The sequence below is a fragment of the Otolemur garnettii genome, unplaced genomic scaffold, assembly GCF_000181295.1.
Source record: "Otolemur garnettii isolate 467f Iridium unplaced genomic scaffold, OtoGar3 scaffold00023, whole genome shotgun sequence".
NCBI lineage: Eukaryota > Metazoa > Chordata > Mammalia > Primates > Galagidae > Otolemur > Otolemur garnettii.
This window is the reverse complement of record NW_003852418.1, coordinates 8,438,994-8,461,570: the sequence shown is the minus strand read 5'-3', so window position 1 is coordinate 8,461,570 and position 22,577 is coordinate 8,438,994. Positions and strand designations below refer to the sequence as shown.

At 44.7% G+C, this 22,577-nt stretch overlaps 1 protein-coding gene across 1 annotated transcript in view; it reads left to right on the top strand.

Moving 5' to 3' along the window:
* The window catches only part of ELMO2 (engulfment and cell motility 2), a 39,170-nt gene that overhangs the window by 10,930 nt on the left and 5,663 nt on the right, over positions 1-22,577 (top strand). The window contains exons 2-18 of the mRNA XM_012803935.2: positions 368-489; positions 808-848; positions 1,294-1,366; positions 1,717-1,767; positions 4,960-5,141; positions 6,698-6,797; positions 7,683-7,834; positions 10,468-10,546; positions 13,979-14,029; positions 18,217-18,339; positions 18,652-18,786; positions 19,338-19,442; positions 19,537-19,645; positions 20,287-20,423; positions 21,489-21,652; positions 21,750-21,862; positions 22,016-22,123. Coding sequence (XP_012659389.1) covers positions 412-489; positions 808-848; positions 1,294-1,366; positions 1,717-1,767; positions 4,960-5,141; positions 6,698-6,797; positions 7,683-7,834; positions 10,468-10,546; positions 13,979-14,029; positions 18,217-18,339; positions 18,652-18,786; positions 19,338-19,442; positions 19,537-19,645; positions 20,287-20,423; positions 21,489-21,652; positions 21,750-21,862; positions 22,016-22,123 — 1,801 coding nt within the window. The 5' untranslated portion in view covers positions 368-411. The remainder of the gene's footprint in view (positions 1-367; positions 490-807; positions 849-1,293; positions 1,367-1,716; positions 1,768-4,959; positions 5,142-6,697; positions 6,798-7,682; positions 7,835-10,467; positions 10,547-13,978; positions 14,030-18,216; positions 18,340-18,651; positions 18,787-19,337; positions 19,443-19,536; positions 19,646-20,286; positions 20,424-21,488; positions 21,653-21,749; positions 21,863-22,015; positions 22,124-22,577) is intronic.

Genomic DNA, 22,577 nt, shown 5'->3' with positions numbered 1-22,577 from the left:
GACAGAAGCCCAAGAAGAGGTTTTGTGTGATACGATCTAGAAAAATTCAAACCAAGTTTAGTCGTCCTTTGGTATACAAAGGGGATTGGTTCCAGGACCCCCACATGTAATCTGTCCTTAGGAAAAGTGGGCCCTCCACATATGCGGGTTTCGCATCCTGCAAATACCGTATTTTTTATCTGCATTTGGTTAAAAAATCTGTGAGTAAATGGACTTACACAGTTCAAATCCCTGTTGTTCAAGTGTCATCTGCAGTTCCTTGTTACTTTAAACAGGATCTGTCTTCAGACTCCAAAATATATAACAAGAGTGAAAAATGAAGGCATACTCTGCAACTTTTTTTCTTATTCTGATTTTTTCTCCTCAGGCAGCTGTGTCTGTGTCTTAGAGAAGTTTGGCCCATTGGGAACAATGCCACCACCATCAGACATCGTCAAAGTGGCCATTGAGTGGCCAGGTGCCAATGCCCAGCTCCTTGAAATTGACCAGGTACGCTTCTCTAATGAGAAGCAGTTTTCAAGGAGAGGGAGCTGGGGAGTGCATGGCAGGGGATATCTCAAGGGTTGGGGACTTTTGGCATCAAGAAGAGAACCAGCAACAGGAAGGCTCAGCTTTGGGTCTGGTCCACCTTAGGAAAGTTCAGTCACCATTGCTTGGGAGACGCTTCCTCTTCCTCTTCTATCAGGAAAGAGGTCTGTTCTCATTCCCCATGAGGTTCATTCTCATGTCCCATCTCTTGATCCTGCTGGTTAGAACCTTGGCATGAGTTGAATGTGGTTGCTAGTGAATAATCTCTTTTTCTTTCAGAAACGGCCCCTGGCATCCATCATTAAGGAAGTTTGTGATGGGTAAGTTGAAACAGATCTCATTTCCAACAGAGCAGCTCAGACAGAGAAGCATTGCTAGACCTTGAAGGAAATTCTGCAGGGGATCCCCAGTTAGGCAGGACCCCAGTATGGGGTTCTTGGGGACCATTGTCTGATGAAAGAATACAGTTGATGAGGCTGGCCCCAAGACCTGTAAATCTTCCTTTTTTCCTTTTAGTTCAGGAGTGCCCCACTGTGGTCCTGGTGGGATCTGAGCACTCCCTCAATTGTATGCACCTCATTTTGTGTGCAAATCTGTACAGAAGGCTGAGGTGATTTTTTTCAACATCTCAACCTAAAGCTTTGGGTTTTTTTTCTATTATACTTCAAACAGGCCTCAAGCAACTTTGGGAAATCATTTATTTGCAGTTTTTGGACAAGCTCAGAGGAGTGGCCAAATGTGATGTATTGTTTTTCTCTCACACAGGTGGTCATTGCCAAACCCAGAGTACTACACCCTCCGTTATGCAGATGGTCCCCAACTCTACATCACTGAACAGGTTAGTAGAGGGAGAAGCAGTCAGTACGGGCCTTGCTTGAAGTGAACATCTAAGTATTCATCTCACTTAGCATCCAGGTAGCTTCCATTTGTTGGATAAAGAGCTATTCACTAGGCAGATTAGGGCCCTTCAGCCCTTGTCCTCCTCTGGTGGCTGGGAAATGTGGCTTTTTTCTGAGAGCCCACCGTGCTTGAAGAGGATCTTAGAAGCCCTTTGCAGAGGGACAAAGAGTTTGTCTGAAGAGACTTAGTTATAACTACCTTTAAAATGATAAATTGGTTTTTTTGATTGAACTTGCTTATACTATTTTAACATTTTATCTGAATTGCTTTTTGTTTTTTGCTACCCAGACACGCAGTGACATTAAGAATGGAACGATCTTACAACTGGCTATCTCCCCGGTAGGTATTCTTCTTCTTCAGGAGTTTATTCATTTAACAAACATATATGAGCACCTACCGTGGCCCAGACTGTTCCAGAAACTAGGACTATGGAGATTACAAAGTCATTCTTGGTTCTAACAGCCTACCTGGGAGTAAACAAACGAATATAAGGGTCTGGAGAGAAAGTTGCTTAGGGAGCTGTAGGAACTTAGAAAAAGGACCATCTAACTCAGCCTGGGCATTTCTGGGAAGCCTTCCCAGAGAAGGGGATGCTTAGCTCAGATGTTAAAAGATAAACAAGAATTCGCTAAAGAAAGAAGAAAATGAAAGGTATTCCCAGCACAGACAAGGGCATAGAAGGCTGGAGTACTGGGTGGCCAAAGGCCTGTAGCAAGCCTTGAGAAGCTACTAGATATTGAAGGCTACTGGGTGGCCTGCTCATGGGTTTGAACTTTCTCCAGAAGGAAACCGGAGACGTTAAAAGGTTTTAAATAGGAAGGTACATTATATTTGGATTTAAGTTTTAGAAAGATCATATTAATGACAGTGGGGTAGATGGGCTAAAAAAAGGAAGGTTGAGGGTGGCGCCTGTGGCTCAAAGGCGTAGGGTGCCAGCCCCATATGCCAGAGGTGGTGGGTTCAAACCCAGCCCCGGCCAAAAACTGCAAAAAAAAAGAAGGTTGATGGTAGGAGGAACCTTTAAGAAGCTAATGAGGATGTTAACATACCCTCATTAATTAACAGTCCCTTGTGGACATGAGAAATATTTAGGAGGTACCATTGCTGAATATATAACATGCTAAGTGTGAAAGGAGAGAGGAGGAATAAGGCTGACCTGGTTTCTGCATGAGTATGCCTTACAGGTCACTAAGAAATCAACCAGAAGAGTAGAAAAGACACCAAAATTGTGAAGTGACTGAGGTGCAGAGGGCAGGGATAGAGTCAGGATGGAGGAACGTGTGGTCTGTAGTTTTTAGTGAGCGGGGAGATTGAGTAAAGTGAGAGAACAAAAGCTGTCTACTGACCCAAGAGGTCAGAGGCCACTGGTTATCAGTAACAAAAACAGTTGTGGTGGGTTAACCAGGTGGTCAGATTGCAACAGGTTGAACAGAAGAAAGGTAAATAAAGCGAGGACCTTGAGGCTGCCCCTGTATCAAGAAGCTTGGCTTTAAAAGGAAGTGGTAACTCAAGAGGAATAGAGACTCAGAAAGATGTGCTTTTAAAAATAGGTAAAACATCAATATGTTTCAAAAATCAAAATGTTTGACAAAGACATAGTGAAAGGTCTGGTCCTGCTCCTGTCCACATCTACCCAGTTCCCCATCTCTCTGACCCTTCACAGTTGTTAACTTCTGTTGCAACTTTGTGTCCTTGAGAATGAGGAAGGTTGAAGGTACTGAAAAGGGAGTAATCAAAGGAATAGGACCTTGCTGGGTCAGGATGGACCTAAAGCCAAGGTGGGAGGAATCGCCTTAATTGCTCAACCCGTGAGAAAGATGATCAACATGGTGCAGCTTTGGTTACATCTGTAGAAGGGCAACCAGAAGATTAACCTTATATTTTTTGGTACAGAGAGACCTCCCTCTGCTCGTCTGAGAGGAGGGTGGTATGGAGTAACATCAGCTACCATGTACTGAACACCTGTATTTTGGTGAATACTCTGTATGTGTTATATTACCTGATCCTTAAAAACACTCAATGAGATGAGTACCCTTGATAGTCCCATTCTGCAGATAAGGAAACAGAGACGTAGAGATGTTAATTAATTTGCCACTTTATATATACCTAAAAAGTGGCCGAGTAGGCTCTCAAACCCAGCTCTGTCTGACTCTAGGCCCATATTCTTACCGTCACACTCTTCTGCTTCCCTCTCTTCTGAACACTTCTCATCTTAAGGACTTCATTCTTCCCTCCTAAGCTCTGGTAATTTAATATGACAGTTTGGGAGTTCGTCGCTTTTATGGAAGTACCGAAGCATTTCACAGCCCTCCTGCACCACACCGTTGGCTTTGCCAGAAGCACGTCTCTCTGGAGCGGGAGGCGGGAGCCCAGAAATGCTGTCTCAGGAGGAAAATTGACATTTGGAGTTGGAAATTTCTAAGTGGGATGCAGACCAGTGCTCTTCAAATTGTTGTATTCTGTGACCTTTTCTCATGGTACAAATTTCCTCCACCATAGAGATAGTGGGAATGTCTGTATCGTAGAGAGCAGTATGCTGTGAAGGGCCATCTCTGTAACAGGAGAGGCCAAGGGGAGAGGGCCAGCAGGCCTGACTCCTTAGCTAGCAGCAGAAACTGGGCTTCAGCCAGTGAGGAAGGGGAAAGACTGTGGGAGTGTTTTTGCTTGTAGGTTCTTCTTTCCAGCAGAGAATATTAAATTAATGCTAAACATTAAAATAGAGAATGATGAATGGTACACAGCAAGGCACTGCCTATGAAGTTAATAAGTTCAGCAAAGGGAAAGACCACAGAAGAGGGATTGTGGCCACGGCTTGCAGAAAAGGAGGCAAGGGTCCTGCTAGAGAGAGTTGCTAGGAGGAAGTTTTGTCTCCACCAGCTATCATCTTCAAGAAACTGTTTTGAAATTAACTATTTCTGGCTCTTGATATTCTTGAAGTTTCCCCAAGACTATCACTTGGAGCAGCAAAGATACAGACTTTGAGAGAAAGTTTGTAAAAAGAAAAAAAAAGGTCAGGCTTACTGCATTTTAGAATTAAAAGGGAACTTAAAGGTCATCAGATTAAATTCTTCACCTAATGCAGGAATCCCTTCTATAGCATCTTTGACAGATGGTTGCCCAGATGGTTGATTGCTTCCAGTGACAGGGAGCTCAATAACTCAACAGAAACCTCATCCACTGTCTGACAGCGTTAATTGACAGAAATTTTTCCTCTCTGAAACCAGTATCTGTTTCTCCATGATTGACCGTAGTTAGTGGGTCTCCTAGATCTCTCTTGTATTCTCCTGGCAGGAATTTTTTTTAATCCATGGACCATAGTACAGAAAAGATACAGATAACTCCACATTGGTTTGGCATACTAGTAACTCCCTAACTGATCCAGTAAATGTTTGTGTAGTAACTCCTAAGTGGTGTGAGAAGCTAGTTCTGCCTCAGGTTCTGATGTCCATAGAAAGGCCTGTATGAGCTCTCCACAGAGTGGTAGTCTGCTGCAAGGAGCAGATGGCACAAAGCTTGTCCCTGGCTTCACAGTCCCGGGCTGCACGCCAACTGATGGAGAGAACCCAGTCATCCAGCATGGAGACCCGGCTGGATGCCATGAAGGAGCTGGCTAAGCTCTCCGCCGACGTGACATTTGCCACTGAGTTTATCAACATGGATGGCATCATTGTGCTGACGAGGCTCGTGGAAAGTGGAACCAAGCTCTTGTCCCAGTGAGTATTATGGAGGTCTTGTCCTGAGGGACTTCAAGGATTAACTGTACTCCACAGGGCATCCTAATCTCATTTCCACTGAGTCAAGTTAAGGGGCGTATTGAACACCACCTGTATGCAAGGTAGTGTGCCGAGCACAACAGTCCATACAGAGGGCTCTGATTATTGTAGTCCTAAATCTTGTCTAGCTGGGCTCTCACAAATTAAGTAATAGTACAAAACAGTACTGTGCCAAGTGCATGGTAAAAATAGGGGATACAGAAGTCGGGAAGAGAGAGATCTGTCCATGACAGACCTGCTACTTTATGGAAATTGCTTGATCTGCTGAAGGTTATGAACATACTGCCCATTATCTCCCAGAACAGGCGTCTGTCTCTTCTTAACCTCCCCTACTCCAGGCCTTTCAGGTGTGCACGCATGCGTGCACAGACACAAAGACCTACGTTTGTGTTTACCACAAGTTACCCTTATCCATTCACCATCTCCCTGCCACACATTCACACAGGGAAGAGAAGATCCAGAACTTTGTGATACGCTATGAACCTTTATAACACTCCAGAGTTAAGATGAATGTGGTGGGAAATGGTGCCTTGTGATCAGCAATGAATAAACAGACGCTTGAGTTCTCATCTAAGCCTGTGGAGCCTAAGTTGGCAGAGAGGGAGTCAGAAATCTCTCAGCTGACGGATCAGCTATTAAAAATTTCAGCCAAGTTGAGCAACTAATCATAGGTATTTGTTTTAAGTCTTGGCTCTCCCAGCTGTAGTGAAGTCCTGAAGCCTTCAGCTGCCATCAGCACTGACACAGGAGTTCTCCAGTTTCTTAAGAGTGCAGGGTTAGATTGGCCTTACTTTTCTCCTCTTTAACCTAGGGATAATAAAACCTACCTTGCAGTATTGTAAGGATTATCAATAACGAGAATGTGTCTGAATGTGCTTTGTAAAGTGGGAAATTGTATGTTAATTCTAGAGCACTGTACAGATGTATAAAGGATTCAGTGTATAGGGAGAGACAAAAAGAGAGAAAACGTTTTAATCCTTATCTTCTACCAGTAAGGGCTTTTATATATCATCATCTTGCCCTCACCACAGCCCTGTGAGGTTAATGCAGTGAGACTAACTTGATTTTACAGAGGATGAAATTGAAGTTTAGAAAGACAAAATTTGCTTGGTCGGTAAGTGGTTGAACAGGAATTGAACCCACGTCCACGCTTTGTGCTCTTTTTCCTGCTCTCTGCTGCCTTTTGGTTGAAACATTAACAGGGGACACAAAGGCCTGGTGTCTTCTGTGGTCTTGGGAAACAGATAAGTGAAGTGAAGCAATCTGAGGAAGGAAAGCTTAATCATCCAGCAGCCCCCCCGCCTTTTTTTTTTATTTTCAGTGATAGATACATGGGCTGAATCTGTTCCACATCTGGCCAGGTGTGCACATAGGCACTTCAGTGGCATTGACTGATTTTCCAAGGGGTGTTTACATTGAAATCCGTCCCTTTCACATCTCTGTTCCCCAGATCTGAATCTCTGTATTATTTTGTGTGTGTGTTGCACATGTCTCAGCTACAGTGAGATGCTGGCATTCACCCTGACTGCCTTCTTAGAGCTCATGGACCATGGCATTGTCTCCTGGGACATGGTTTCAATCACCTTTATTAAGCAGGTGAGGCCTCCAACAATCTATTTTTCTTTCCTATCTCTGTTGCCAGTTGTTCTCTGGGCTTGAGGGGAGATAGGGCAATACACCATTCCCGCGAAGGTAAGCTTTGCATTCCCTGGGGCCAGATTTTTCATCCATAAGCCTTGGTCTTCCTGTGGCTCCCAAAAGATTTACACCTTGTAAACTCTCAGGGCCTGTACAGAGGAGATGAAACTGGGTTCTCAGAACTGAATATGGTCAAAGTAGAATTGGATTATCAGTGAGACTTGGGATAAAACCAGCCAGTCAACAGTACTATCCCGAAGTCTTCTGATTGGCTTCCTGAGCTCTCCCTTCTCTTTGGATAAAAAAGTGTTCATTTCATTTGCAAATCTGCCTTCCATTTACAAATCCTCAAGGTAGCCTGTGTGGATTATCAGACAACTCTGGTGGGCAGGAGGGGGCACTTCTGGTCTAGCCCTCCCTTCTTCTGCAAGTCTGTGATGTTTTAAGGGTGCATAGGGAGAAAATATATGGTCATGAGAAGAATACATGAAGGTAAACTGAGATCCCAGTATCAGTCATATCTTTTGCTTTTCTATACTCCACTTTCTCGCACCTGAACCCTTATTTTGGAAAAAAAAATAATAGGATTAAGCTTTCAGATTTTGAGGAAACACAATTGCATGGACATTGTAATCTGTGGGTGAGTTGCCCATACCTGGGGAATTCCTAGTGCATTGGCTAGGGTAGCCATAAACCAGCCCCACTATCCGCCTAGCAACAACTGCCCAAATGTGGATATTGTGCCTAAGAGGAAAGAGCATCAAGGGCTAGAATCACATACCAAAGCTGTCCAGATTTCTTGGGCCCTGAACTTTCTGGCTGATTTACCCCTCTCTGGTCCAGATTGCAGGGTATGTGAGCCAGCCCATGGTAGACGTGTCAATCCTTCAGAGATCCCTGGCCATCCTTGAGAGCATGGTCTTGAACAGCCAAAGTCTGTACCAGAAGATAGCAGAGGAAATCACCGTGGGCCAGCTCATCTCACACCTCCAAGTGTAAGATATGTTACCCCCTCCCCTCACTTGTCTGTTCACTTTTCTCTTATTTTGTTGAAGTCTTCCAATCCTAACTCTGCTTTGCTTATACTCCACGCTGCTGGTCTACTTGTTCATTCATTGCTTCTTCCACACTACTGCCAGAGTTCCTCCCATAATTCACACCTGATCATGTATCCTCCTGCCTAAAATCCTCTGTAACTCCTTTTCCACCTTAGGCTGAAGTGAAGGTTTTCCCAATCTTCCTGTCTACCCTGGTACCAGACAGTTAGATATTTTCTCCCCTGTGGGCCCACAGTGTCTGTACCTATGATAATTATATAAAATATTTTATTTTTACTATCTGTTATCCGTTTTAAACTTTGCATCCATGGAACAGAGGTGAACCATTATTGTATCCCTTGCCTTAAGTACAAGCTCAATTAGTGTTTGTTGAATGAACGCTTACTGAACTAACAATACACAATGGGGAATAGTAAGTATAGTATCATATAAGGCGTAAGTTCAGAATATCAGTTCTAATCCAGACTCTACCACATACTAGGTCTCTGCCTTCAACAAGTTACCTAGTCTTTTCTGGCCTAAATTTACTTTACTTAAAAGAGTAAAGAGTAAAGTAAATTTACTTTACTTAAATCACCCCCACCTCTCAGACTGCAAGAATCAAAGGAGATGAAATAGTCTAGGAGAGTGGCCAGCCCATGTTAACTGTTTACCAAATGCGGGTGGTTTTTTTGTCTGTTTGTTTTGCTTTTTTTTTTAAGAAGCTTATCACATCTTAAAATGTTTCACATATATAAAAATACATATGACAAATGATCTCATTGGAGCACTGTTTCTCTCCTCTCCATTCAACTCCACTTTCAAGCAATATACAATATAAGGGAACTGGACCTTCCAAAACAAGGCTGGTAATATAGCTGATTCCTTTCTGACTCTTGCTCACTTCCGTTTTGTTGGTTATTACCAGAATACTGCCAGAATTCCATGCCAGTTCAAGGATTTGAGAGGTTACAGCAGCTTTCACTCAGCTGTGCTCCCACCCTGTTTTTCTCCATTAATCCAAGTAAAAAGAAAGCACAGTGATTTGTTTTTAGCTCTGATTTCTTGTCTTTTTTTTGTTTTAGAGACAGAGTCTCACTTTATGGCCCTGGGTAGAGTGCTGTGGCATCCCAGCTCACAGCAACCTCCAGCTCTTGGGCTTAGGCGATTCTCTTGCCTCAGCCTTCTGAGTAGCTGGGACCACAGGCACCTGCCACAATGCCTGGCTATTTTTTGTTGCAGTTTGGCCGGGGTTGGGTTCGAACTCACCACCCTTGGTATATGGGGCCAGCACCCCCTACTCAATGAGCCACAGGCACTGCCCATGTCTCTTTTAAGGAATTCTTCAGCCTCAGCTTACATACCCAAAGAACCAACAAGGTTGATTAAAGTGAGAGGGACATTATAAACTCCAGATGGCATTCTGATTTTCCTATAACCTCGCACCTACCTTATTTTTTTTTTTTACAGGTTTTTGTTCATAGCATTGAACTTCTCTGGGGATTTTGGGGGAGAGTTTTTTTGTTTGTTTTTTGGGGGTTTTTTGGTCTCAGAATTGAGAATGACCCAGTTGCCTCCCTAGGGACAGTAGAGGAGCGTGGCATTTAAGGGTCACTGGTGAATATTTTCAGCCCACAGCTGTCACCAGTACTTATGTGCTCTGCTGTTTGGGCTAAGGGACACTTAATGTCCTCCATTAGACTCCCTATGTGCCCCCTGCCAGACCAGGACCCAAAAGCCTATCAGCTCCTCTTGGGTTTGATACCACAGAAGGCACCCACAACATGGCAGGTGGGAACATCTTGTCAAGTGCCAGGATTATAAGATTTTAGAGGGTTTTTTTTTTTTAAATAAAATAAGTTTGTATTCAAAGACTTAGAAAATACAGTAAAGCACAAAAAATAAATTATTTGCCCTTTGTGCCACCTTCAGACATAGCCACTGGTAAACATTAAATTGACTGTCCCTCCAGTACAAACTTGGGATCTTACTATATATACTATGTTTACCTTAATCTTTTTTGACTGAACAATATATCTTGAACATTTCCCCATGTCAAAGAGTCTTCTAAAAGGGTAGTTTTAAACTTTTTTGTATCCCAATGCCTTTGAAAATCCATTACAACTATGGACTCTTCTTAGGGAATAAATATCACATAGTTGACTAAGTACATAGAACAATTTCTCTCCCATTTCTGGAGTTAACAGATACTCTAAGCCCATCCTTGAATCCCAGGTTAAGAATATTTACCCTAAAGATGATTTTTAATATCTACTATGATTCTCACATATATGAACAGAGTTGCTAATGTGAATATTTGAATTTTTTACTATGCTGTCCTTTTTTAAAAATAGTACTTTAATGAAACACCTAGTCAATAAATCTTGCACAGAGCTCTGATTACTGTCTCAGGATACATTCCTATTAGTGGAATTGCTGGGTCAAGAGCATGCCCACTGTTAGTACTTTCAAGACTCGGCCTAGGATTATGATTTGATTACAGTCTGTGAGTGATTATCTAAATCATCTCTAAGCATCATCTTCTGTTCAGTCTTCTAATCTCCCTCTGCCTTCTTTCTCCATTGACACAGCTCCAACCAGGAGATTCAGACCTACGCCATTGCACTGATTAATGCACTTTTTCTGAAGGCTCCTGAGGACAAGCGACAGGTCTGTGGCTGCTTCTATACACTTTTAATCTGGGATTTTCTAAGAGAGTAATTCTCACCCTACCCACTCTTTGCCATGCAGAGAGCAAAAATCCAGCCATTTTTCCAAGAGTCTTTCCTCTTAGCCCTCTATGGCTGGCGGCTTTGATAGGGAAGACTCAGGAGAAGAGCTACTTGGGGAAACCAGCTAGGTCCTAGGTCAGAGCAGAGCTGTTAAATAAAATATTTATTTTATTTAAAGTGAGAGCAGGCTGGGCACAGTGGCTCACGCCTGTAATCCTAGCACTCTGGGAGGCTGAGGCGGGTGGATTGCTTAGGCTCACGAGTTTGAGACCAGCCTGAGCAAAAAGCAAAACTCTGTCTCTACTAAAAAATAGAAAAACTGAAGCAAGAAGATTGCTTGAGCCTAAGTTGGAGGTTGTCGTGAGCTATGATGCCATGGCACTCTATCTAGGGTGATAGTTTGAGACTTTGTCTCAAAAAAATAAATAAAAAGAAAGTGAGAGTGAATATTTTCCACTTCATAGGCCATATGGTCCAAGTAGCAGCTAGTCAACCTTGCAATGGCAGCAAAAGCAGCCTCAAACAATAGATAAATGAATGGATATGGCTGTCTCCCAGTAAAACCTTATTTACACAAACAGGCAACCAGCTTAATATGGCCAACTTTGCTAACTTTTCAGTCCAAGACTAAGAAAGAGGAGACTTTGTGGATCCAAAGTCTTGCACTGAATCCAAGCAATCCAAAATGAATGGGACTTAGCCCTAAGTTTCACGTATAAAGGTCCTCTGATCCAGATTTTCCTATCATTCCCTAACTTGCTAATAGCTCTGCCTTTTTGCACCTCAGTTTCCTTATCTGTAATATGGGAACAACAACATCTGCCCCATTTATCTCACAAGGATATCATCAAGGAAAAGCTAGTCGCCTATTTTACCCAGAAGGAATTAGCTGGGTAGTGTAATAAACACTGACTTAAGAATTGGGTGTCATGGCTCAAGTGGCTAAGGCACCAGCCACATACACCTAAGGTGGCGGGTTCAAATCCAGCCCAGGCCCGCCAGACAACAATGATGGCTGCAACCAAAAAAAGAATTGGGTGTCTTGGGAGACTAAGTACTTCCCCTGCTGTGGCCAAACCAGTCTTTTTAACCTGTGTGAGTCTCATTTTTTCTTTCTATAAAACCAAACGGCTGGATTAAATGATCTCTGAAGGCCTTTCCAACACTAACATTCTAGATTTTCTGAGAAAAGCCTGAATAGTATATAAAAGTTAGACTTAATTCTCTGTCAGTGTTATGGGCTCAGTAAGATAACACCCAAGTGGGATCATGTTCTAAGCTCTTGGTAGAGTCTAGAGGCAAGACTAGGAGCATCTGTGGTTCTGTTTGTCCTTGTCTTTCTGGATGGCTTGGCTTTTTTAATGTCTCCCTTCCCTGTCCATGTTGAATGTAAGCCAAAAGCTCATTGTGTCCGCTTCTCTCTGTGCTTTTTGCTTTCTGCTGGCAGGACAAGCACCTTAATCCTCTAGACCTGCCTGTCACTGTAAGTAGCACCACTGTGTGGAGAGGGCTCCAGCCCTTCCAGGTGGGGAGGTCAAAGCTGGGCAAGAATGTCATGGTCTGATCTAGATATTCAGGGTATGCCAAGATCTAGGGAAAGGTCACATGTGTTGTGAATCTCCTTTGTCAGGACACTTAGGGAAGTACTGCATATTAGAGTCACAGAAAGGATTAGGGGTTACTTGCCCCAGGGAGTGTGGCCCAAGTTTTCCTTTGTAACTTGCTTTTTCATGGGTTCAACTAGGGAAGATCAGGTTCAGAAACAACCTGTGACTTTCATCTAGACAGATATGTCACCTTCCAACTTGCCTTCGCAAAAGAGTAAAGGTAAACTCATGCCTTTTTTGGACCCTTACTAGACTGTAGGAATCTGAACAGGTTAGACAGTTGACAAAAGAGAGTTTAATGTTCATTTCTTGGTTAGAGGGAGCTTTGGAGAGGTCAGCTTTCTGAGGATGGTAAAGAGGATAAGTGCCTCCCTCGGCACCACAGAGAATCTTTTGGTCTAACTCCTTTACATTCAAGCTGTAGACCACTGTCAGTTACTCACGTTGTGAGTTGTGCGCACAAGGTTTAATCTTCACTGACCGCCTATTGCTACTAAGGAAGTTTCTAGGCCACCTTCCTTTTCTGCCAGCTAGTGTGTGCTCAGGGAATGCAAAGTAAAACTTAATGTTCCTGGCAGTGTCAGCCATTTGGAATATGGCTAGAAATCTGGAGGTAAGAGAGGCCTTTTAGCTCTGGGGAAAAATGACAGAGCTCATGGATATTACTCCACAGGAGAGGTATGACAGCTCCCTTAGGCCCATTGATTTAGAATTATCTATAAAAGTAAATGAAGGCAGCAGTTTAGAAAGTGAAGTCACACTAATTAACATTAGTAAGAAGTGATGGCTGACACGGGAAGGAGGAGACAGAAGAATTATGAAAAGCTGTCAGAAAAATTAAAAGCATTGTGATCTGGGACCATTTTGTTTAGGGGAAAATAGCTTCCCATTTCAATAGCTCCTCGGAGTATTACTGTGTCACAACACAGAATAATAACTGATGTTCTTTTTGATGAAGCCAAGGCCTTGGTAATGATTAAACTATAATCACTGGAGCTGCTTCAGAAATAGACCAGGATATATAATATATTTTTTAAAGATTTACATAGGAATCATCAAAATAATGGTTCTGAGAGAACCCTTAAAGCTTCACTCCCTGGAAGATTCATTGATATAGGGTGCTTTATTTCCTGGATCTGCTAAATAAATAAAGCATTACTGTCAAATTCTGAATGAAACAGAATTAAAAAGGTGAACCTATTATGAAAAATTACCCCAAAGCACCCAACACGTTGTTCCCTCAGCGAGTCAGAATTGAGTCATAGACTATGTACTGATGTAGAGCATCCGTGCCCCTGCCCGTCTGCTGGGGGTTGGGGGGTGGGGAGCTGGAGTCACTGCTTCATTAGTGTCCCTCCCAGCCTTGGTGCTGGGGTCTGTCTGCAACAATGCATGTGGCTTAGAAATCGTCATGCTGCTCTGTGCTCCATGTGCAATGTCTATTGCCTGGCATTCTTGTGACACAAATGTCTTATCTTCAAGTGGTCCACATCTGTCTTTGATGATGATGCGGTTGATTATGCCATTAGGGAGGGAGACCCTATTTGAGTTAATTTACACTCACAAAAAAGAGTGAGGAAATTTTTCAGAGTATAAAATATAGTTGATGGTAGATTTTCTTTTATTCACCCACTTTTCATTTGAAAAGAAAAAAATTTGAGAAAGAAAAAAAGCCGCAGAGCTATGACACCACTGTCCTCTTGATAGTTGTCACAGGTGTGCATCTGCCACCTTGCCTTATATGAATTTATTTTTCTCCATAGGATATGGCCAATGCATTTGCACAGAAGCACCTTCGGTCTATAATCCTGAATGTAAGTTCCTGGAACACCTGTATTTTGTTACTGTTAATAGCAATTATTACTATTATTATAGTTATTGTATTTTTATTATTAAAATTACTATTTTGGAGAGGACATGCAGAGGGAGCTTAGCAATAAGTACTAAACACTTGTTAAACTGGCAAGCTTTTTCTTGTAATCTTCTGTAAGCAGAATTGTCCCTAGGAAGTCATCCCACCACGAATTGCAGCACCTCCAGGGAGGGACTAAGGCCATTACACTGTTACCCTGCTGCTCCAAAATTTTTATCCAGAGAAATTATATTAAAATAGGCACAAAAGAGGGAAGTAATTCATCCAGCTAATACCAATCATAAATCTGAATTGTGCAGGGCACTGACAGGTGTTTGCTTTCAAAGACCTTCCTGTCTCAAGTCGTAGTAATCATAGCACAGTGTGGTCAGTGTTTGTGATCTGGGGGAGCAGAATCCTGCTTAGAAGGAGAGGGCATGAGGAAACCTGTAGAGGAATGTGTTCAGGTGAGCTGTGCAGGGTAAGCAGGCAGACTTATCTACCTTACTACCTTACAGGAGGTTCAGGCAGAGGGTAGTAGGAACCTAGCTGTGTGCAGTTGGGTACAGGGTGGCGCAAGGAGCAGATTTGTAATGGGGCTGGAGAGGCAGAAAACACTTGGTCAAGTAAGGCCTGAATTTAACTCCTAAGGACAACTGTGGGATTAAATTAGGATGGTGACATAACCAGATCTGCATTTTAGAAAGATTATTCTCAGGGGTGTCTGATAGGGGAGAGTAGATGGTGGTCATGGTGCAGGGATCTGGAAGGAGGTCTAATTCCCTGTTTCCTGGTGGTGATACAGGCTGGAGGAGGCTGAGGCAGGGGCTGGGGAAAAGAGTCAAGGATCCAGATTAAAAAGAAACAATTTTATCCGTTGTCAAAAACAATGGAAAACTAGGAGGCCACAGTGAAGAAAATGAAATGAAAATCTAGAAACAAAGTGTAAAAGACGTGGACTTTGGAGTCAACCAGCCTCCCTGCTCTGCCATTTTCCTGTCTTTGATCAATTCACTTAACTCCTCTGGGCTTTGGGTAGCTGATCTGATGTGAGGACTGAGTGAGCTGATACATACAGGGTGTCTGGCACGTAGGTAAGCACTGTTCTAGTATAGACAGAACAGAAAGCCAGGGTGCTGAATCGAAGAGGAATCTCTGAACACTGAGAAGCTGAGTGGTCAGCTGTGCTCTAAACATGAGGGGTCCACAGACTCCACCTTGCAGAACTAGCTTCTTTCTTCTGGCCACTTCACCGGTTACACCCAGCTAACAGCCCGGCAGGAGGGACCTCGAGCAATAAGAACATTGCCCACACGTGACAGGGAGTGCACAGGCTCTTACGCATTCTATCCACACTCTTGAGCAGCTGTCCTGGGCACTCTCCTCTGCATGTGTAGGGGTGAGGATGCCCTTTTAAGGGAAAGTTAATTATGTTTGAGACTTATTTACCTCAGTGGGGTTAGAAGATCAGCTCATTTCTGAACAAACCTTGTAAACAAGTAAAGATTCCATAGAAGAAGGCAATTCAGCATCAAGACTCAGGACTCAAAGGGTCTGGCAGGAAGTGGTTAGTGCAGGGTCGCTGAACTCCAGGGATTTCACTGTTAGGCCAGAGAGCTTAGGCCCAAGATGCTTGACAGCCAGGTAAGACTTCAGATAAAAGCCTTGGTACTGTAACTCATCAAAATGGGTTTAACTCATTAAAGAGCCATATTTCTTTAAACCCTTGATGGCTAGAGTAATTAATTACCTTCCCATTATGATGTCTGTTAAGTTTGAGAAAGGAGATTAAAGTGAATGAAAACCGAGATCACAGTAACTTCCACCTCTGTCCAAAGCCATTTATAAATTATGGTGAGAAGTGAGGAGGAAAGAACAGGGGTAGACAGGTAGGGAAAACCATGGTGGTGGAGAGAGGGAGCAGGAGAGAAGAAAGGCTCAGAGTGAGGCAGAAGGAGCGGTGTGAAGGGGAAGCAGTGGCAGTGGCAGGGAGGAGACCCTGGGCCAAGCCAGAGACTTGAGGGAGATGAAAGAGAGAGAAACTGCTGGGGGTGGGTATAGAGCAGAGAGCAAGAAAGTGAACTTGTGTTGTTGAGAGGAACCCTGAGACAGAGCTAAGAGGAGAAATCTCATGCTTGAGAGACAGCAGGAGCTGGAGGGTTGAACACAGTCACTGGTTCAGGGGGAGGGGCAGGAAGTGGAGATGGGGCTTGAGTACATTAGTACTTGCTATACTCCAGGCTGGACATGCTACTCTGTGTCCGGAATGGTAGCCACTAGCCATGTGTGGCTCTTGAGCATTTGAAATAAGTCTAATGTGGCTGAAGAACTGAATTGGGGATTTTAATTTCAGATTAATTTAAGTATCTATTTGTGGCTTTTGACTACTGTATTAGGCAGTGCAAATCTAGAGAAAGAAAGAGACAGAGAAGGGAGAGAGTCTCCCTCCAGAAGGGAGAAGTCTGGAGTCTCCAGTTGGCAAAGAGATCTAGAGATCGGGCAGCACTTGTGGCTCAAAGAGTAGGGCGCCGGCCCCGTATACCAGAGGTGGTGTGTTCAAACCCAGCCCCAGCCAAAAACTGAAAAAAAAAAAAAGAAAGAGATCTGGAGATCTGGAATAGGGCCGTCTAGTGGAAATACAACACAAGGTCTCTGTGTGATTTTTAATGTTCCAGTAGCAGCATTATAAAAGGAATAGGGGAAATCAAGTTCAATAATATATCTTATTTAACCTAAGATATTTAAAACATTATCAATATGTAATAAATATAAGTATTATCAATGAGGTATTTCACATTTCCCTTTTTCATAGTAAGGCTTCAAGATCCAGTGTGCAATTATACTCAAAGCACATCTCAGTTAGGACTAACCACATTTCACGGGCCTAGTGTGCTGTGCAAGTCTAAAGAGATTGACCTTTTCTAGAGCCAGGGCAAGCTCTAGAGTGAGCTGATCTGGTAACCTCTAAAGTGAGCTGATCTGAAGTTAGAGGGAGCTTTAAAAAGGCCCTCGTCTAGGGTTAGACATCCCTGGAGTAGTGCTATTTGGTAGTACTTTCTGTGCTAATGTTCTGTCTCTGCACTATGTGATGCAGTAGCCACTAGTCACATGTGACTGATGAGCACTTAAAATGTGGCTGATGTAACTGAGGAGCCAAATTTTTAACTTAATTTAGTGTCAACTAATATAAATGCAAATAACCACATCTAGCCAGGGGCCACCATACTGAACAGCGCAGCTCTGGAGGCGTAGAGCCACTGAGTAAGAGATCATGAAGGACACGAAGGTGGTACGTGTGGGAAACTAGCAAGAGGCTCATTTGGGCAAGAAAGCACCAAGAGTGGCAAATTCGTGACAGCGGGTGAGACAGAGCAGCGAGACATCTAAGAGAGCAAGAAGGAAAGCGGGATGGTACAAGAGTGAGAAGAGGATAGTGAGACAAGAGCATAATCCAGTGTTGATGAACCAGGACAGACAGAGGAGGAGGGGGCCATCAGAGGGAAAAGGGGAGGTGGTGAACCTACAGGGAGGTCGGGGCACAGGGCAGGAGGACGGAGTCAGAGAGGGAGAGGGACGTGGTGTGGGGGAAGTGGGAAGAGGGGAGGGTGGCATGAGGGGTTGGTGGGAGAGTTGGACATTCCTCCTTTTGGAGGTGTCTCAGCATCATATAAAGAAAATGATCTTTCTAAAGTTCCTTCACAGAGTGAAGCCATCCAAAACATTTTATTTTTCTAAGGGAAAAACAGCTCTTCCTCCACACCTACTGTTCATTGTCTTGGGTTTAGCAGTCCTGTGGAGTGGCTGATGGGAGTAAGGCCCAGCTGCTGAGCTTCCCTGCCATAGCCTTGTTGGGGTGGCCTCCCCCCGCCCTCAGTCTTTAGTGTGGCTGGTGCAGCCCTGCCCTCCATCCCACTTCCCCTGCCCCGGGGAGAAAGAGGACGATGGTGCCATTCAGGCATGCAGTGAATCATCTCTGCCTGAACCAAGCCCATTCATGCTTCAGCCCTTTGAGAACATGGAGTCCCTGGGTGTGGCAAGAGAGCTCTGTTGCCTGCCTGGCATACTCCCTTTTTCACTAGCACAAATGTGGCTCTTCAGTCGAAGGGTCAGTCAGTTTAGTTCCCTGCTGTCTGCCTTTACTTTTTCTAGCATGTGATCCGAGGGAACCGCCCAATCAAAACCGAGATGGCCCATCAGCTATATGTCCTTCAAGTCCTGACCTTTAACCTTCTGGAGGAAAGGATGATGACCAAGATGGACCCCAATGACCAGGTAGGTGCTAAGTGGGACACAGCCTTCCTGCCTGAAATTGTGTGCTGTTTTCTCCTGGTTGTGACATAGTCCACCCTTAGTCTCTGTACCAGGCATTGTGCTTGGTTTTTGCAGAAGTGGTTAGATCTGCCCTGGATGATTTGCATGTGGAGTGATTCTGTGGGCCAAGGCCATTTCTGTCCTGCTATGGTAGAGTTGACGCCTCTTAAGGTGTTGATTGAGGCCAGAGATTGGCCCAGAAAAACCTGATCTACTGTTTTTTTCCTTTCTTCCCTCAGTTAGCTGATTCACCTGCTGTCTTTCGCTTCTCAGGCTCAAAGGGACATTATATTTGAACTGAGGAGGATTGCATTTGATGCAGAGTCTGACCCTAGCAATGTTCCTGGGAGTGGGACTGAAAAACGCAAAGCCATGTACACCAAGGACTACAAAATGCTAGGATTTACTGTAAGTACCCCAAAGCATAGATGTTCTTAGGCTTCCTCCTCTGATGCGAAAGTAGAGGGTCTACCCAGACAGAGCCCTGACAACCCCTCCTTCATCATGGTGGCCCTGGAAAAGATGACAGTAAGAAGCTGGAGTGGCCCTGATGCTTGGTTTGCTTTGGTGGTGGGGAGTTTATGTGCCCTGTTTGGCCCCATGAAACAGATTTATCATAGGAGGGTCAAGGTGAGTAGAAAGGGGACCTGTTCTCTCACCAAAACAGCGAGGTTCTTTGCAAAGCTATTGTGAATATTTTGTAATAGAGTATGGCTTGAAGATAGAGTTAATTTGATTGTTTATTGCACAACTTGTCAGTGCCTGGCACCATGCTAGATGCTGGGATGCGTGATGAATAGCCATGGTCCAGTGCTCTGCGAGCTCACAATTCAGTAGTAGAGATGGGCATGTGAAAGAGCTGGGACAGGGGTGGGTGCCACATGCTAGTGGCTAAGAGGGTGGGGATGGGAGGGCACAGGGATATACTCAGTCTCAAATTGGTATCTGTTTTTCTCCAGAACCACATCAACCCGGCCATGGACTTCACCCAAACTCCTCCTGGAATGCTGGCTTTGGACAACATGCTGTACTTGGCTAAATTCCACCAGGACACCTACATCCGGGTAAAGGCAGGGGCCTGGCCTTCTCAGTCGCAGTGCCACATCTCTCGCCTTCCTCCCTCATTTCCCTCATCTTCCTCATCTCTTCTCTCCACAGATTGTATTGGAGAACAGCAGCCGAGAAGACAAACACGAATGCCCCTTTGGCCGTAGTGCCATTGAGCTCACCAAGATGCTCTGTGAAATCCTGCAGGTTGGGGAACTACGTAAGTCTCTCAGCTCCCTCTTCTCTTTCAGCCATTTCTTGTCATCAAGAACTTGGTGACACTCAAGACTGGACAACCTTTTTGTGGGTTATTTCTGGCTTTTTTAAATCACTGCATGAACTGATAAACTGATCTTTTTATTTTGTTTCTAATTGTTCAGTTTTAAGAGGTGGGGTCTTGTTCTGCTATCCAAGCTGGAGTGCAGTCGCCTGACCATAGCTTACTGCAACTTTGAATTCCTGGCCTCAAGCAATCCTCCCACCTCAGCTTCCCAAATGCTGGAATTACAGGAATGGGCCACTATGCCCAGCCCTGATAATTCCTCTTGTCCTTGTTTATAGAGATCATGGCTGTTGCTTTGTTTGAGCTGGTAGTTTGAGGCATGTTCAAAAGCTACCCCATGCCTATGGATAAGGGCTAGCTGAGTCTGTAACAGGGTAGAGAGAGGAGGACCAAGGAAAGGCAACCTGGAGAAAAAAGCTAAGGAAGTAGGAGAAAGGCCTATCCCGCATTGCTGTTCACCACAGTCCTTGGGCTTTTTTTGTTTCCCAGGACTTTGTTGCAGAGAATCCAGTTTCTGGACATGAGCTCCCAGACCTCCACAGGCAGAGGCTTCACCCTTTCCCTGTTTGCTTCCACAGCAAATGAAGGACGCAATGACTACCACCCGATGTTCTTCACCCATGACCGAGCATTTGAAGAGCTCTTTGGAATCTGCATCCAGCTGTTGAACAAGACCTGGAAGGAGATGAGAGCAACAGCAGAGGACTTCAACAAGGTCAGTGTCACTGAGTTCCTCTGAGGCCTATAGAAGGAGACAGTCACATGGTAGTCTCTTGATAGTGGTCCAGCACTTGGAGAATCCCTGAGCAGGAAAAGCAGCTTGGTCTGCAGTGCTGCCGTCACAGGGCTGAGGAGTGACCTCAGTCCCATCTGGTTGTTATTTCCTCTGTAACCCAGAGCAGGTGTCTTCTCCTTGCTACCCCAGGCCTCATTTGCTCATTGAAACATCAGCACCTGCTCCTCCTGTCCTTCTTGGGGACAAGAGGGTGAGCATAGCAAGAGTAGCTATGGTTACTGAGCACTCCCTGTGTGCATCCGCTGAGTAGTTCTGCACACGGGGAATGTCAGGGGAGGTGAGAGTGGCTGGTGAGGTGTGCACATCATGAGTATTTAGTCCATAGTCATCCTCTGTGCTGAGTACACACTTAGTGCAGAGCACTAGGAATGATTTTGAGTGTTTTAAAATTGATCATCTCATCATAAATAGCTTGGAAAGTGTAAAGAAGAAAAAGTCACCTTTAATTCTACCACCCAATGACAATCGTTTTTATCTTTTTCTCTACTGTTTTTTTCCTTTGGGTTTTTCCTACATTAGTGAGGTCATAGTGCACGTACAGTTGGTATCCTATTTTTTTTTTACCACCCCACTGTGCTTGCCCTCCATGCCCCATCTCATATTCTTTATGGCAGTACATATCAGAAGATGTGTCTTTCTTTCTCTAACTCTAAAGGTGAACAGATGGAGGTCTGAGGATGGTAAGTGATCTGTTCAAGGAATAGAGTAAGGGCCAAGTCAGAATCTAAACCCATTTTGACTCCAAAAAGCCGTGCTCATTTCCCTACATCATTAACTAATGGAAATATACAAGAAATAAGGCATCTGTCATTGTCAGTCATTTGATCTGAATAACTACCGGGAAGGTGGACCTTATTCACCCAGCAGATGTCTGCAGCGCCTGTCTGCTTAAGACACCAGGGTGGGAGAGAGTACAGTGCTCCAGAATCAGCCTGTCCATCATCAGAGCAGTGGTGTGAGTTGTTTGCCCTTTCTCCCTCATAGGTGATGCAGGTAGTCCGAGAGCAAATCACTCGAGCTTTGCCCTCTAAACCCAACTCTTTGGATCAGTTCAAAAGCAAACTGCGAAGCCTGAGCTACTCCGAGATTCTGCGACTGCGCCAGTCCGAAAGGATGAGTCAGGATGACTTCCAATCCCCGCCAATCGTGTAAGTGCTGTCCCAGAGGCAGCCACCAGCCCTGCCTTCCTTCCAGGGCTCCACTGTGCCCGTGACCTCCTCTTACTCTGGTGCATGTCCACCCCAGGGAGCTGAGAGAGAAGATCCAGCCTGAGATCCTCGAGCTGATCAAGCAGCAGCGCCTAAACCGGCTCTGTGAGGGCAGCAGCTTCCGAAAGATTGGGAACCGCCGGAGGCAAGGTGAGAGGAGGTGTGGGGCGCAGGGCAGGTCCTTGCTGACCATGCTTCTTTGTGCCAGGAGGGGCCTGCCTGGGTGGCTTTCTTGCCCTTTGTTTGCCCAGGCCTGTGCCAGTGCTGTCCCTGCTCACCTGCCCAGCTTCCCTTGTGTTCTAGAGCGGTTCTGGTACTGCCGGTTGGCACTGAATCACAAGGTCCTGCACTACGGTGACTTGGACGACAATCCTCAAGGGGAGGTGACATTCGAATCCCTGCAGGAGAAAAGTAGGTTCATTTCTCTGCTGATGTGTCATGGTGGCTGGAGACCTGAGTTCTGGTTCTGCTATTTCAAACTGATAATCAGGTCTTGTGCCCATTTTCTCTCAGCAACTATTTCCTTATCTGTGGTAGATCGTGTCTACCTGACCTACCTCAGAAGGTTGTTGGGAGAAGTAACAAGATCACAGAAGGGAATGTGGTGTGCAGATCGTAAGGGGTGGTTCAAGACCAACTCGAAAGGCAGTAGTTGAGAGCAGGAGCGCTAAAGCCAGACTGCCCAAATTCAAGTCCTGGCTTTGTCCCTAATTAGTCGTGAATTCTAATTAGTTGCAAGATAGTTCTTCCCTCTGCCTTGGTTTCTTCTCCTATAAAATGGGGATAATGGGCTCTGTGCCTGTAGCTCAGCACCTAGGGCGCCAGCCACATACACTGGAGTTGACAGGTTCGAATCCAGCCCAGA